The 15,545-nt window shown below is 46.3% G+C and overlaps 1 protein-coding gene across 2 annotated transcripts in view; it reads right to left on the bottom strand.

Annotated features, from left to right (window-relative positions):
- Nucleotides 1–15,545, bottom strand: part of LOC147711655 (uncharacterized) — a 1,672,131-nt gene that overhangs the window by 978,445 nt on the left and 678,141 nt on the right. For both annotated transcript variants that reach the window (XM_086922319.1, XM_086922320.1), the window contains one exon: nt 5,367–6,206. In XM_086922319.1, the coding sequence (XP_086778445.1) occupies nt 5,367–6,206 (840 nt within the window). The remainder of the gene's footprint in view (nt 1–5,366; nt 6,207–15,545) is intronic.

Genomic DNA, 15,545 nt, shown 5'->3' with positions numbered 1-15,545 from the left:
TGGGAACCTGTGATGTGGTTGCACCGGGCACTAAAGTGGAGAGTGGAATGAATATGGAACCAGAAATGCCAGGTAAAGAGCCTTCACAGAGTAAAGAGCTAAAGTTTAAAGAGCTGCCTTACATGGGTGTGACGGAGCCCCTGGGTGCGCATTTGATGCTAGCCACTAAAGAGCGCATCTGGAAAGGGGATCACGTTGACATTTTGAAGCTTCTTCACAGGGAGGTGCAGTCGAAGGAAGGTTATAAAGAGGAGGAGTATGAGGTAGCTAAGTGACCTAAAGTACCCTTGACAATTGAAAATTGGACGGCTACATTTTTAATTTATGCCAGCGTATATTGCAAAAGTTTCCTGAGCGCTGCGTTGCTATTTTCAGATATATGGATGCTATTAGCAAGGCTCAGATCATGGGTAGTGGTTACGCGTGGGCACAGTATGAGGAGGAATTTAGGGCCCGTATGGTTGGGACCGGAGGCGTAGTGGGGAGTTAGACACGGACTTGTGGCAGCAGAAGATGGGTGCACTGGCTGGGAGTATGACCATATTAATGGCTAGTGGGTTGCCATTGGTATACCGGCCCTTTCAGGGGAAACCCACCCGGGTGTGGAGCACAACAGCTACATAATCAGGGACCGGGGTGTGCGGGGACTTTATTAAAGGCCTCTGCACAAGGGAATACTGTAGGTTCCGACACGAGTGTTCTCGGTGCGGAAAGAAACACCCCTTGGTAAAATGTTGGGAAGTTAAACAGCAGGGAGGCCAGCAGCGGCAACGGACAGGTGGTCTCAACACGGGGATACAAAAGGGGATGATGGTCGGAGCGCTTGAGCACATCAAACACTCACCCTCAGTCATTGGATCTGGGTTTAATCTATCACCATTCTTTAGCTCACTCCACCACCCATTTCAGACATGGCCATATGCAAACCCGCGGCCCTCTTCGCCATCCCAGGGTGGTAGGGGTGGGAAGGGAGCTGACGGGTATGGGCACAAGGCTTTTAGGCCAGTTAGGCTAGTGCCACTGGCTGAAGGTTTGAGGGAGTATGGAGAGGTAGGGGCAAGACGGGTGCTTTGGATGGGGTTCTTAGGGAAGGGTTTTCGTGTGTGATTCAGCGGGTCAAGGCAGAAGCGGTGTAGAACTGGTCCAGTGGTAACCAATAGGGGCTCTCAGTCCAGTTAAAAGGGCGCACAATTTAAAATCGGCGGCAGATCTTAAGGCAGTTGTGCAAGAAAAACTGGACAAGGAGTTGGGAGACGGGAAAATGGTGGGTCCTTTGGATGACTGGCCATTGGAGGATTTGATTATTTTTCGATCGGAGTGGTGCTCTAGGAAGAGGTGGGCCAGTACCGTTTGATACAGCACTTGTCATGGCCAAAGGGGTTCTTCAGTTAATTACTTTTTTGATGAGGAGGCGGCCTCTGTTTCATATTCCTCAGTTGACGTTGCTGTGTCACTAGTTGTGAACGCGGGTGCAACTGCAGAGATGGTAAACTGTGATATAAAATCTGCATTTTGGTTGCTTCCAGTCCATCCAGATGTTTAAATCTTCTGAGGATACATTTTGAAGGAGAATGGTACGTGGACGGAGCGTTACAGATGTGTTGCTTAATGTATTGTGCCCTGTTTGAGTGTTTTAGCACCTTTTAGTTGATGCTGCAATGTCGCCTGTGGTGACCGCGGGCGCAACTGCAGAGATGGTAAAATGTGATATACAATCTGCGATTCGTTTGCTTCAAGTCCATCCAGATGATTGGAATCTTCTGAGGATCCATTTTGAAGGAGAATGGTACGTGGACAAAGCATTACCGATGGGTTGCTCAATGTATTGTGCCCTGTTTGAGTGTTTCAGAACCTTTTTGCTGTGGGATTTCACGTAGCACACTGGTCATGAGTTGGCGGCGCAATATTTCGGTGACTTTGTTTTTGTTGATTACACGGGCTCCACCGAGTGCCAGGTAGCCCTGGTCTTGTTCCATAAGCTCTTGGAGGATTTGGGTGTGCCATTGGCGCCAGGGAGGACAATGGGTCCATGCACAACAATGTATTTTATGGGAATGGAACTGATTTCTGTGGCAATGCAGGCTCGCTTGCCTGAGGATAACAAACAGGATGGAATGCTGTCAAACCAGTAAGTGACGGGGAAAGACATACAGGTCTTGCTTGGCCACCTTAATTTTGCCTGCAGGGTAGTCAGGGTGGGTAGGTCTTTTTACAAGAAATTGGGACGAGCATGGGCAGGTTATTATCTGCCTCACCACCATGTCCGCCTGTCGTCTGAGGTGATAGGGGACTTGCGCATGAGGGCAGTTTTTTTCCACTCTTTTGGGGGACTCCCGTTGAATAGGGAGTTGGATTTTTCAATGGATTGTTAGAAATTTTCTTTTTGTGATGCGGCAGGCAGTGTTCGTTTTGGTATATACTGGCAGGGCAGGCAGAACAGAGGGTCCAGCAGAGCAGATGGTCCAGTGGTAACAAGCAGAGGCTCTCAGCTCTTTCAGGATTTCTTAGCATCAGGGGCCTGTAGGCGGGAGGAAGAATGGAGGCGGTTGGAAGATGCGATCCAGTTTTCTTTAGACCTTATTGAGAGGGGTCTTTCCAAGGTTACCATTGCCGGAATTGGCGGGCATTTCTTTCATGGGGAAACTCCTGTGGGGTTATTCCCCTTCCGCGGGTGAAGTAGGGAGGAGAATGTTGGAAGGTTGGGCTAGTGAGCGCGCATGGAGCGTTTCGGCACACATCTCTTTGTCATGGCAGAAATTAGCACGCTTGCTGGTGGTGTTAGTGGGTGTTTGTAAGGAGGGATTTGAGTCTTGTTTGTTTTCTACCTTTAAGGTATGGATGTTTTTCGGAGCTTTTAGAGTCTCCAAGCTGTTAAGCACTAAGTAGACATGGGGCATTTTTTGGTAGGCAGTATTTTTCCTCAGAAAGGGGGATGCATTTATGGCTGGCCAGCTTAAAAATGGACCAGCAAGGCTTAGGGACAGGTGCTTGGCGGGAGTCAGTTTCGCCCGTATTGACATCCCCCCTACATTAGGCCCATCGTTGGAAGGCATTGTCTGGAGGGGAGGAGGTTAAAAATGTGTTCTGTCATGCCGACGGGAGCGGGTTTCAAGGTATCAGTTGCGAATGGAGATGCGCAGGGCCTTTCAGAGTATTGGGTCGGATGGGGCGCAATATGGGACGCACTCTTTGAGGATTGGTCCAGCAACGGAAGCTTCGAACTGGAGCTGGGCTAGGGGGGTTATTCAGCAGGTGGGCCTCTGGTTTTCTAATTGTTTCCAGCGCTATGTGAGATAGTAATGTGGAGAAGGCGCATGCGGCATCCTCCTTGTCATGAGTCTCATTATGCTTCTCTTTACAAGTTCAGTAGCCGGCCACGCCCAACGCAAATGACCATCTGGATAGTTGGGCACTCATTCTTCATATGGGCACAGATACAAGCGTGCCGCTGTTATTGTGGGCAATGTTGGGTTTCAATGTGCGTTTGTTTAAAATCGGGTGGAAGGGGAAAGTGGGGATGCTTTGGTAGGGAGCTGATACCTGCTCTGAACAAGTGGATCTTTGGGGGTTAGTGGCCGGTTTGGGTTGTTATGCATTTGGGAGAGAACGACCTTTGTGGAGTTGAAGGGGCAGTTTTGTTGGGGGCAATGAAGAGGGTCTTGGCACTTTTTGAAGGAGCAGCGGGTTGGTTGCCACGTTTTTGTGGTCAGAATTAGTGCCGCTCGGAATCTGGAGGGGGGTTTTGAATAATAGGGCGAGTGACGGGCACGTAAGAAGGTGAACTTGAGATCTCCAGATTCTGTAGGAGTTCAGGTTTTGGGAAAGTGACGCATAGGGACACCTGTTTTGAGGCAGTGGAGTTTTGAGGGGCGTTGGGGTTCACTTATACAGGATGGGTATAGACTTTTATTTGTTGGAGATTGGAGAAGTCTTTTCAAGGTTTTTGAATGCTCAGGGGCATGATGTGTAGGCCTGAAATTTGCTGTCAGTTTGGGGGGCAGAAAGGGGGGAGGAGTTTTTTCTCCCTCCTCTGCTTTCTGGGTGGCGGGGGTTATTGGAAGTTTGCCAGGGTTGGCTGAGTTTTGTTGTTCAATTTTAGAAGTTGGGTCATCGACAGGGATAGGTGGGCAGGTTTATGGTTGGGGTGTTTACATAGGTTGGGTGATCAGAAGTTCCAAAAGGGCTGGCAGGGTAGGTGGTATACAGATGGTTTGGATTTATAGGTTTATACGTTGATGCATTGATTTGTACTGTTTGTAATTTTGTAATGTGTTATTGTACAGGTGGGGTTGAGTTTGAGAGAAATCTTAGGGGCGGGGGGAGGGGAGATGGGGTTAAGTAAGTTTTTTATTAGTGAGGTTTAGTTTTGTAAGCCATGTGCCTGAGGTTTGATAATTTTTATGTGCACCTGTTTCAATAAGGCTGCCTTTTACACACAAAATCTGGTTTGTGGTCTGCTCCCTCCCCCACCCCTCCCTCCCAATGATCCCACAAGGGCGAAGCCGAAGACCTGACAGACACTCCAAGTTGAATGAAGCCTGATGGCGCAAGAACCCAAATCCAAGGAATAAGTCCAGAGGAAAGCCAGGAGCAACAATGGAGGCAGCAAGGTTTCTCCATACGCTGTGGGCAAAGTCCTTTCGATGACACAAACAGGAAATAAAATCAAGCACGGAGGAGAAGGTCTTAGTTATTTTTATACCCGCACTCGATACAGGAATAACCAATGCTTCCACCACGGTCTCTCAGTACCCCCAAAGGAAAGACAGGTATCAAAAAAGTGAAAAAAGGAAAGCAGAATCAAGTTCCACTAACGCTCCCTATACCCGGGACCTAACAGTAATGTGAAAGGGTGGTTATTAAAAATATTAGAAACTTCACAAGGAAAACACAGTATATTTCTCCAGCCAAACTTTGTGTACATTGCTCTTAGCACCATCTCAGTCCCTCAGCCTTCTAAAGTTGATATATTGAAAGCACCACACATTTTATTAAAACATTAGGGTCTCTGTTTTATTTTAATCCACACTAACACGATCTTCAATCGTTGTGTAAGTCAAACGCTCTCCTTTCTACTTCGGCATATCTGTTCGATTGGGTACAATAGCTTAATACATTGTCAAAGCCAATAGCTCTGGCTAAACACTTATATGGTCCCAAAGCGAGACCATTTGTCTATGCCAATGCTTGTTTTAGCTTGTTTGGACTATCCTACGCTCGTATTAATCTATTACGCATAAATTATTAATTTCTCTATAAGATACTCACTCATAAATTTCTGTAATCATGTACATGTAGTATATTAGTCTGTGGATTAAATGGCAGATAAAATGTGAAAGCAAAATACTTTGAGAATCCGTAATTACCTTCTATGCTTGAGCCACAATTGTTTTCATAGACGTCTGATGGATTTTGCACATAGGACGTGTCTTGAAGAGGCAGGATTTTTGCATACTGGAAATTGACGAGTTTGGTCTGAACCGGAAGCGAGTTGCTTCCATTGTTTGGAAACACAATGAAACTGGCAGGGGTGATATTCCGAAGGATTACTTCCTTCTCGTGGCAATGGCTGACGGCCTTGGCAATGTCTTGTAGGAGGTCTACCATATTTAGCAGGGTGTGTTGGTTTTCACTCTCATGTAAATACTGTAACAATGGTTTTCCATTCTCTAGAACAAAGTAATATGGAACATTCCCCAAGTGCTCTTTGCGCAGTGTCGCAATGTGATCTCTATGTTGACACTTCTTCACTATCGTTCCCATTTCTTTAAAACGTTCATACGAGTCATCTGTTGAGTTAGTTTGTAGAATATCATTCAGTGTCTGCTGGGTGGACAGGTAAAGTAAAGCATCCCCTTCCCGCGTGGAAGCATCGAAGACCAGATACGTTGATTCCTCTTCCCTTTTTCTTTTCATTGTTATTCCTGAGTGAGTTCTCGTGAGTTGTTTGCGGATGCAGTCCTCAACGAGGGCTTGGTTGGCAAGAATGCACTGAGATCCAAGTCTAGGAATATCCACAGGGCGTTCATACGCACTGAAAAGTAATGGAACTATGGTATTCCTAACATCGATTAGTGGATGATAGACCAGCAGTTCAAAGGAGTGTTGCAGGATAATCTTAAATCTTTTCTTTTTCCCTCTTGTTGTTTTCTGTACACACCACTTCCATAGCTTCACTAGCAGCTGAAGACATCCATCAACAGCCCCTGAAAAACATGAATTGTACGTGTTAATTTTCAACGGCCATGTGCAGTGTCCTACAACAGTTTTGTTTTGTAACACTTTAGCACTTTCAGGATAAACATCTGCTGTATATATAACTGGGGCATGCGCAAAAATGTTACATCATAGATAATTTCTTTGTTTGCGAGAGGAAGCATCCATTTCATTTAATTTCACTGTGTTACGCGGTACACCAGTGAAAGCGTAGTGTTCTCATCATGTTTCATACAAAGTAATTCCCTATTGGGCGCATAAACTACACTGAAGCAGAAGGCGTCTGGAAAGTCGAAGTGGCTGTCGCAAAACAATTTACTTCTAGCTATACTATACATTGCACCCGTCAACATAGCTGTGGAGGAGGATGAGCAGTGGTGGTGTCAGGAACTGCCTGATCTCTAGCTTTTAATTATAATGGGAAGACCCAGTAACCCTCAGAACCTGGGTTCTAAAGTTTAGACAAAAAACAGTGGTTCTGTCAGACAACAAGACAATTTCTTTGTTATAATCAAATATATTCGATAATCTTTACGCATTTCACATCGTTATTCATAGAAATACTGTATGCAATATTTGCAAAAGAACACACACCACAATTCTGATTTTACAAGAGTTTTCTTATTTTTAGATATCTTGCATGAATTCATCCAAAACAATGGTGACATGGAATCATAGACAAGGTGAAGTGCTTCAGTGAGTGGTAGTGACAGGTGATGATCGTGTTATGCAGTGATAAATATGGATGACACAATAACATATGAAAACATATATTGACATCAGTCCATAATTTGGAATCAATAGCCTAAACAACCACAATTATTTTTTTTTTCTGTTGAAACTTTGTATGGGCGGATTGATAATACAACGTCAACGTTTCGACCCTAACATGTGGTGCAGATTTATTGGCAACCGGAGCGGGTCTTCATCAGAACAAGGGAATAAGGACAACCTGCGAATGAATACGGGATGAATTTTAGTGGTGGGTGTGTGTGGGCTAAGGTAAAAACGTGAGGCTATGCCAGAGTGGCCAGCTCACCTGATGACTTTAAAGGAATGGAAGAATCTTCAGTCGCCTGTGAGGGCGGGGTGTCAGCCGACAACACCCTGGCAACAGTGGCGTCACTAGGGGGGTGCGGGGGGTGCGGACCGCACCGGGTGTCACCCCATCATGGGGTGACACCAATCTGGTGAGTTATGCTGGCTGGCTCGGGCGCTGACTTGTGGTGGGGGCACCATGTTCAACGCTTTAAAAGCACCGGATGACGCATACTTTGTCCCTGCAATAAAAATGACAACTCCAGTGATTAATGTTCTTCCTGGAGAGAGTCCGGAGCCTTTTCTACTGAAAGTATTGACAGATCGTAGGGCAGAGGTTTAACATGCCTGCTGCAAAGTGTGTATCCCATTAAAATCACAAAGTGCATATAATAAAAAAAATAGGTCAATGGGTTACCAGTTTGGTCTGAGATCCTTTTCTTACTTTCAGTTTATAAGTTAAAATCTTAATATAGAGTAGTGAGCTATTAACTGCCATCACAAGCTGCATGCAAACTGCAAGGAAAATATTAAAGCAATATCGTTTTTGCCCAGACTTTCGTTTCCTAATATTGCAAAAGGGTGTCATTTGGGTAAAAATCACTACTTTTTATTAATGAAAACCCCTAACAATGGTGTTAAATTTTAAATTCTGAAATCGTGCTTTTCAAGTCCAAGGACTCTTAAACTATACTGCCTACCAGTATAGATGACATGTGACTCCTACCCCTTGTAGGTCTCTGTCTTATGTAACATTTCCTATATACTGATTTTCACATTGATGATTGTCCCTGTGCAATGCATGTGTGATGTAAAAAATGTTGACATCTTAAACTGGCATGAGTGGTGCTATAAAATGAAATGAATCTTAGAGATAGTGGTTATGGAGACTTGAGGGGCGCTATCAAATGGTGGTAGTGAGGGAATCTTTGGTAAAGGTGGTCATTGGGGGGCGCCAACAAACATTGTCGCACAGGGCGCCACCAGTGCTAAAGCCGGCCCTGGTTAGAAATGTGGCAGTGCAGGCACACAATCAGATTCAGATCGCGGCAATCGCATTACTCCCAGACAGGTATGTATGTCATTACAACGCGGGCTTTACACCGCGCTACCATTACGACGCAGCTTTCACAACGCAAGTCGTTACAACGACTTGCGCTGGAGGCGCTGGATTTAGGAATAGTATGATTTACTATTCCAACTCCAGCCCACGTAACAGTAGGGAAGGTGTTGGAATAGTAAATCATGCTATTCCTTAGTATATAGCACCATCCAGCGCAAGTCGTTGTAACGACTTGCATTGTGAAAGCTGCATCGTAATGGTAATGCGGTGTAAAGCCTACGTTGTAATGGCTGTTTCCCCTCAGACAGCTTCAGCTTTAAAGAGACGTGTCAAGGAGCGATCTCTAATCATGATTTATTTTAGAGCTGGTCGTGTTTGCTACATTATTTATGTGTGACTGCACGAAATGTTCCAAAAAAACAAGCTCTCTTGCTTTGGCTCTTTCTTAGAAGGTTTCCCACTGATCTGTTAAACGTGGTAGTGGTACAAGAAAAAAGGGAAGTTTAAAAACAATGATTTTCCATTTTAATTCCCATTGGGAACTGTTCTCTGATACTGAAAAAAACAACTTGGCAGAAGTTAGGATTTTACTCAGAAGGAATGCTATTACTTATGGTAAATCTGTTTAGCAGGTGAAAGCGTAGTGTTCTCATCATGTTTCATACAAAGTAATTCCCTATTGGGCGCATAAACTACACTGAAGCAGAAGGCGTCTGGAAAGTCGAAGTTGCTGTCGCAAAACAATTTACTTCTACCTATACTATACACTGCACCCGTCAACATAGCTGTGGAGGAGGATGAGCAGTGGTGGTGTCAGGAACTGCCTGATCTCTAGCTTTTAATTATAATGGGAAGACCCAGTAACCCTCAGAACCTGGGTTCTAAAGTTTAGACAAAAAACAGTGGTTCTGTCAGACAACAAGACAATTTCTTTGTTATAATCAAATATATTCGATAATCTTTACGCATTTCACATCGTTATTCATAGAAATACTGTATGCAATATTTGCAAAAGAACACACACCACAATTCTGATTTTACAAGAGTTTTCTTATTTTTAGATATCTTGCATGAATTCATCCAAAACAATGGTGACATGGAATCATAGACAAGGTGAAGTGCTTCAGTGAGTGGTAGTGACAGGTGATGATCGTGTTATGCAGTGATAAATATGGATGACACAATAACATATGAAAACATATATTGACATCAGTCCATAATTTGGAATCAATAGCCTAAACAACCACAATTATTTTTTTTTTCTGTTGAAACTTTGTATGGGCGGATTGATAATACAACGTCAACGTTTCGACCCTAACATGTGGTGCAGATTTATTGGCAACCGGAGCGGGTCTTCATCAGAACAAGGGAATAAGGACAACCTGCGAATGAATAAGGGATGAATTTTAGTGGTGGGTGTGTGTGGGCTAAGGTAAAAACTTGAGGCTATGCCAGAGTGGCCAGCTCACCTGATGACTTTAAAGGAATGTAAGAATCTTCAGTCGCCTGTGAGGGCGGGGTGTCAGCCGACAACACCCTGGCAACAGTGGCGTCACTAGGGGGGTGCGGGGGGTGCGGACCGCACCGGGTGTCACCCCATCATGGGGTGACACCAATCTGGTGAGTTATGCTGGCTGGCTCGGGCGCTGACTTGTGGTGGGGGCACCATGTTCAACGCTTTAAAAGCACCGGATGCCGCATACTTTGTCCCTGCAATAAAAATGACAACTCCAGTGATTAATGTTCTTCCTGGAGAGAGTCCGGAGCCTTTTCTACTGAAAGTATTGACAGATCGTAGGGCAGAGGTTTAACATGCCTGCTGCAAAGTGCGTATCCCATTAACATCACAAATTATTTATTATTTATTTATTATAGGAGCTTATAGAGCGCATGGCGACGTCTCTCAACGTGTCCCCGCGCTATGGAGAAGAGTGATTGCTTAGATGGAACAGAGCATCAGACAGTTTAAGTGGTGAAAAGATGTGTTTTTAGATGTTTCCTAAAGAATGTTTCACTTTTTTCCTGTCTGATATTCAAAGGAAGGGTATTCCACTCCTTAGCTGCGAGAATGCGGAAGGATCTACCTCCAAGTCTGGCTTTTTTTGAGCGCATGATCTTAAGCAAACCTGTTCCCTTCGAGCGTAGGGATCTGGAAGGTTCATAGGGTGTGGCTAGGTCAGACAGATAGGGGGGGGCTCTATGGTGAATGATTTTGTGGCACCAGAGAAGGGCCTTGAATATTATTCTCTTTTTTATGGGCAGCCAATGCAGAGTATCCAAGGAAGGTTTAGAAGGAGCTCTTCGCGGGAGTCGTGGCACAAGGCGTGCTGCTGAATTTTGTAAGCCCTGTAACTTCCTAATATTTTTTTCTGAGGTGCCTAAAAGAAGCACATTCCCATAATCAATGCGGGATGTGATGAGAGCCTGCGTCATGGTGCGCCTGGAGCTCAGAGGAAGAAGATCCAGGGTGCGACGGAGCGTCTTCATCACTCCGAAGCATTTTCGAACTGTTTTTTTGACATGACTGTCAAATGAAAGTTTGGTGTCAATCCAGACCCCCAAGTTCTTGGCCTCCTGGCTGGGGGAGGGTAATGATCCCAGACAAGAGGGCCACCAATCCTTGGTCCAGTTGGAGTTGTTCCCACCTATGACGAGTACCTCTGTTTTTGTTCCGTTTAATTTGAGGCAGTGCTCGTTCATCCATGTAGCCACCTTGCACATACATGAGTTAAAGTTAGCTGCCTCAGAGGAGGGGGGTTGAGACAAGGAGATCAAGAGTTGCGTGTCGTCGGCGTAAGAGACAAGCTCTACGCCGAACGATTGTACCACCTCTGCCAAAGGAGATATATATAAGTTGAACAGGGTGGGACTCAGGGCAGAGCCCTGAGGTACCCCCTGTTCTAGGATCAAACTGTCAGAGAGATAGATCCCTCTCTGGACCTGAAAGCTTCTGTTGGTTAAAAAAGCCTTCAGCCAGCCTAGAGCCTCTTTAGTGACTCCCGCTCTGTTTAGACACTGTAGCAGTATGGAGTGAGCTACAGTGTCAAACGCGGCACTGAGGTCCAGCATGATCAAGGCCATAGTTTTGCCTTTGTCAGCTCCCTCCCGCAGAGTTTCGGTAGCTCTTAAAAGTGCAGTCTCTGTGGAAAAGCCTGTTCTGAAACCCAATTGTGATGGGTGAAAGGTTTTTTGGGTTTCGAGATGGGTCATAAGTTGGGCGTTGACCACTTTCTCGGCCAGTTTGGCAAGGTAAGGGAGTAAGGAAATTGGGCGGAGATTCTCCAGTATATCTTGACTTAGATTTGGTTTTTTCTTAATGGGAAACACTATGGCTTGTTTCCAGTCATCAGGGAGAGTGGCTGTGGAGAAAGATGTTTCCAACATAAATCTAAAGTGCGGCTCCAGAACCTGGAGGCTAGCATTTAGTATTTTCGGAGGAGCAGGGTCGCGGGGTGATCCAGATTTAATCCCTTTACAGATTTTTTTCAGGATTTCAGTTGAAGGTACAGAGAAGGCACATAGGTGGCTGGAAGTGCTGATGTAATCTTCATTCTCTGAAAAATCATTACCAGATTTTATATTGCCAGAAAAATTGGCGTAGATGTTGGTAATTTTGTCGGAGAAGTATTTTGCAATTGTATTACAGGTATCCACTGAGTCTTTCTGAGAGGTAGGGTTAGACTCGACTGTGGAGATCTCTTTATAAATTCGAAAAAGCTCTTTGGAGGAGTTCTCAGCTTCCAAAATGCGAGTGTTATAGTAGGAGGCTTTGGACGTGCGCACCAATTTGTAGTAGTTTTTTTGAGCGGCTTTATATCTGATTTTTGTTTCGGGGCCAAAATTTACACGCCAGTCTCTTTCGAGTTTTTTGCATGCTGATTTAGCAATCTGGAGCTCTTGGCTATACCATGGGGCAGTTTTTTTGGTTCTGGTGGCATTGGTGATGGTGCGGTAGGGGGCGGTCGTGTCCAGTGCTGTAGCGATATTGTTTTGTAAATAAGCATATGCAGTCTCACTATCATGTCCTTTTGGAGGGCCGGCGGCCTGGATTATGTAAGAGAAGGAATCAAAGGAAAAAATTTTCCAACTTCTACGCTTAAAGCGTTGAGAGCTTTGATTATATAGCTCCGCCTTTTCAAGTTGGATGACTATCGGCACTATGTGATGATCGGACCAGGGGATTGGCTGAGGATCTAAGGTCTCAATTCCCTTCCAATTTCCAAAAACAGGATCTAATAAATGTCCATGTTGATGTGTGGGGGCAGTGTTTTTTAACTCTAGTTCTAAGGAGCGTAACTCAGATTTGATGTCCGCCGCCTCTTTATTAAGTGCATCGTCAAAATGGACGTTTAGGTCACCGAGTACTAGGATACGTGATTTTTTAATCGCCAGATGAGTAATGGCTTCAACCAGAGTAGGGGTGAAGTCATACAGTTGTCCAGGGGGCCGATACACCAGGATGCCAGAAAAGGAATGATTCGGACCAGTGGTGATTGTAAAAGTGGCCGCCTCACTGTGATCAATCAAGATAGAGGAGAGGGTGCATTCTAAAGGAGTCTTAGTGGCTATCGCAATGCCTCCCCCTCTACCATCTTTCCTATCCAACCTGGTAAAAGTAAAACCAGGTGGAAGAGCCTGTACGATATCGGGCTCTGAGTGGTCGTCCAACCATGTTTCAGTCAGAAACAGGATTTGAATATTGTCTTCCTCAAGCAGATGAAAAATTTCTAGGCTGTGTTTGCGAAGAGATCTGCAATTAAGCAGAGCTGCCTTAAGTGTATTTATGTTACTGGGCAGGATCTGATTGATGACAGGGGCGAAAGTGCAGGTGGGGCAGTTTACTAATGATAGGGCGTGCATAGAGTGTTTTTTACATGTTGGAGAGGTTGGACAGATATTCAGCAAGTCTTGTCTGCCATACCTTATAGTTGTCGATATGGATGAGCCAGGGGTTGTGGCCCCGGGCCCCGTCCGGCCGCGGACGGGCGCAGACGGGCTTGACTTTGGCTCGACTTCGGCGCGCTTCCGGCGCGCCCGCTGCACGCGTCCGCTGCGCGGTCGCTGGCCCATACACATTTATAAGCCGTAGGGGCCACTAGAGCGCTGACCTGTTCGCCCGAGCCCGGAAGTGCTAGGCTCCTCCTCGCCCTCCGCAAACAAACGCCCAGCAATGGACGCGGCGGACCGGGGCGGGAGTCGGCAATCAGGTAAGCAAACAAAAGATTTTGTACACACCGATGTATTTTAAAAATTAGCTATCAGTTGCCAGAATAAAATTAGCACTATGGATCAGCACTAATAGTAAAACAACGTTAAAGCACTCAGCGCAAGCGGATGGAGCCTGCCACTGCCACCGGCAAGACTCCTCTCCACAGCGCGAGTGAGAGAAACAGCGGGTTAAATACACATCCGCCTACAGCGCCACTAGAGCGCTGACCTGTTCGCCCGAGCCCGGAAGTGCTAGGCTCCTCCTCGCCCTCCGCAAACAAACGCCCAGCAATGGACGCGGCAGACCGGGGCGGGAGTCGGCAATCAGGTAAGCAAACAAAAGATTTTGTACACACCGATGTATTTTAAAAATTAGCTATCAGTTGCCAGAATAAAATTAGCACTATGGATCAGCACTAATAGTAAAACAACGTTAAAGCACTCAGCGCAAGCGGATGGAGCCTGCCACTGCCACCGGCAAGACTCCTCTCCACAGCGCGAGTGAGAGAAACAGCGGGTTAAATACACATCCGCCTACAGCGCCACTAGAGCGCTGACCTGTTCGCCCGAGCCCGGAAGTGCTAGGCTCCTCCTCGCCCTCCGCAAACAAACGCCCAGCAATGGACGCGGCGGACCGGGGCGGGAGTCGGCAATCAGGTAAGCAAACAAAAGATTTTGTACACACCGATGTATTTTAAAAATTAGCTATCAGTTGCCAGAATAAAATTAGCACTATGGATCAGCACTAATAGTAAAACAAAGTTAAAGCACTCAGCGCAAGCGGATGGAGCCTGCCACTGCCACCGGCAAGACTCCTCTCCACAGCGCAAGTGAGAGAAACAGCGGGTTAAATACACATCCGCCTACAGCGCCACTAGAGCGCTGACCTGTTCGCCCGAGCCCGGAAGTGCTAGGCTCCTCCTCGCCCTCCGCAAACAAACGCCCAGCAATGGACGCGGCGGACCGGGGCGGGAGTCGGCAGTCAGGTAAGCAAACAAAAGATTTTGTACACACCGATGTATTTTAAAAATTAGCTATCAGTTGCCAGAATAAAATTAGCACTATGGATCAGCACTAATAGTAAAACAACGTTAAAGCACTCAGCGCAAGCGGATGGAGCCTGCCACTGCCACCGGCAAGACTCCTCTCCAACAAAGTGCATATAATAAACAAGAACAGAAGTGAAATATTAACATCTTTTTGTGACATTTGTAATAAAGCTTGAAACATTGAGAGAACATATTTGTGCTGTGGTGGTGCTGAGTGATGCTGTGGTGCTGCTGAATGGGGCTGTGGTGGTGCTGAATGGGGCTGTGGTGATGCTGAGTGATGCTGTGGTGGTGCTGAGTGGTGCTATGGTGGTGCTGTGGTGGTGCTGTGGTGGTGCTGAGTGATGCTGTGGTGGTGCTGAGTGGTGCTGTGGTGGTTCTGAGTGGTGCTGTGGTGGTTCTGAGTGATAATGTGGTGGTGCTGAGTGACTGTACTCACTGTCACTCTGCACTCACTGTCACTCTGCACTCACTGTCACTCTGCACGCACTCTGCACTCACTGTCACTCTGCACGCACTCTGCACTCACTGTCACTGCACGCACTCTGCACTCACTGTCACTCTGCACTCACTGTCACTCTGCACGCACTCTGCACTCTGCACGCACTCTGCACTCACTGTTTATGCACGCACTCTGCACTCACTGTCACTCTGCACTCACTGTCACTCTGCACTCACTGTCACTCTGCACTCACTGTCACTCTGCACTCACTGTCACTCTGCACTCACTGTCACTCCGCACTCACTGTCACTCCGCACTCACTGTCACTCTGCACTCACTCTGCACTCACTCTGCACTCACTGTCACTCTGCACTCACTGTCACTCTGCACTCACTGTCACTCCGCACTCACTGTCACTCCGCACTCACTGTCACTCTGCACTCACTCTGCACTCACTGTCACTCTGCACGCACTCTGCACTCACTGTCACTCTGCACGCACTCTGCACTCACTGTCACTCTGCACACAC

This window comes from Lissotriton vulgaris, chromosome 5, assembly GCF_964263255.1.
Source record: "Lissotriton vulgaris chromosome 5, aLisVul1.2, whole genome shotgun sequence".
Classification (NCBI taxonomy): domain Eukaryota; kingdom Metazoa; phylum Chordata; class Amphibia; order Caudata; family Salamandridae; genus Lissotriton; species Lissotriton vulgaris.
This window is presented reverse-complemented; position numbering and strand designations above follow the sequence as displayed.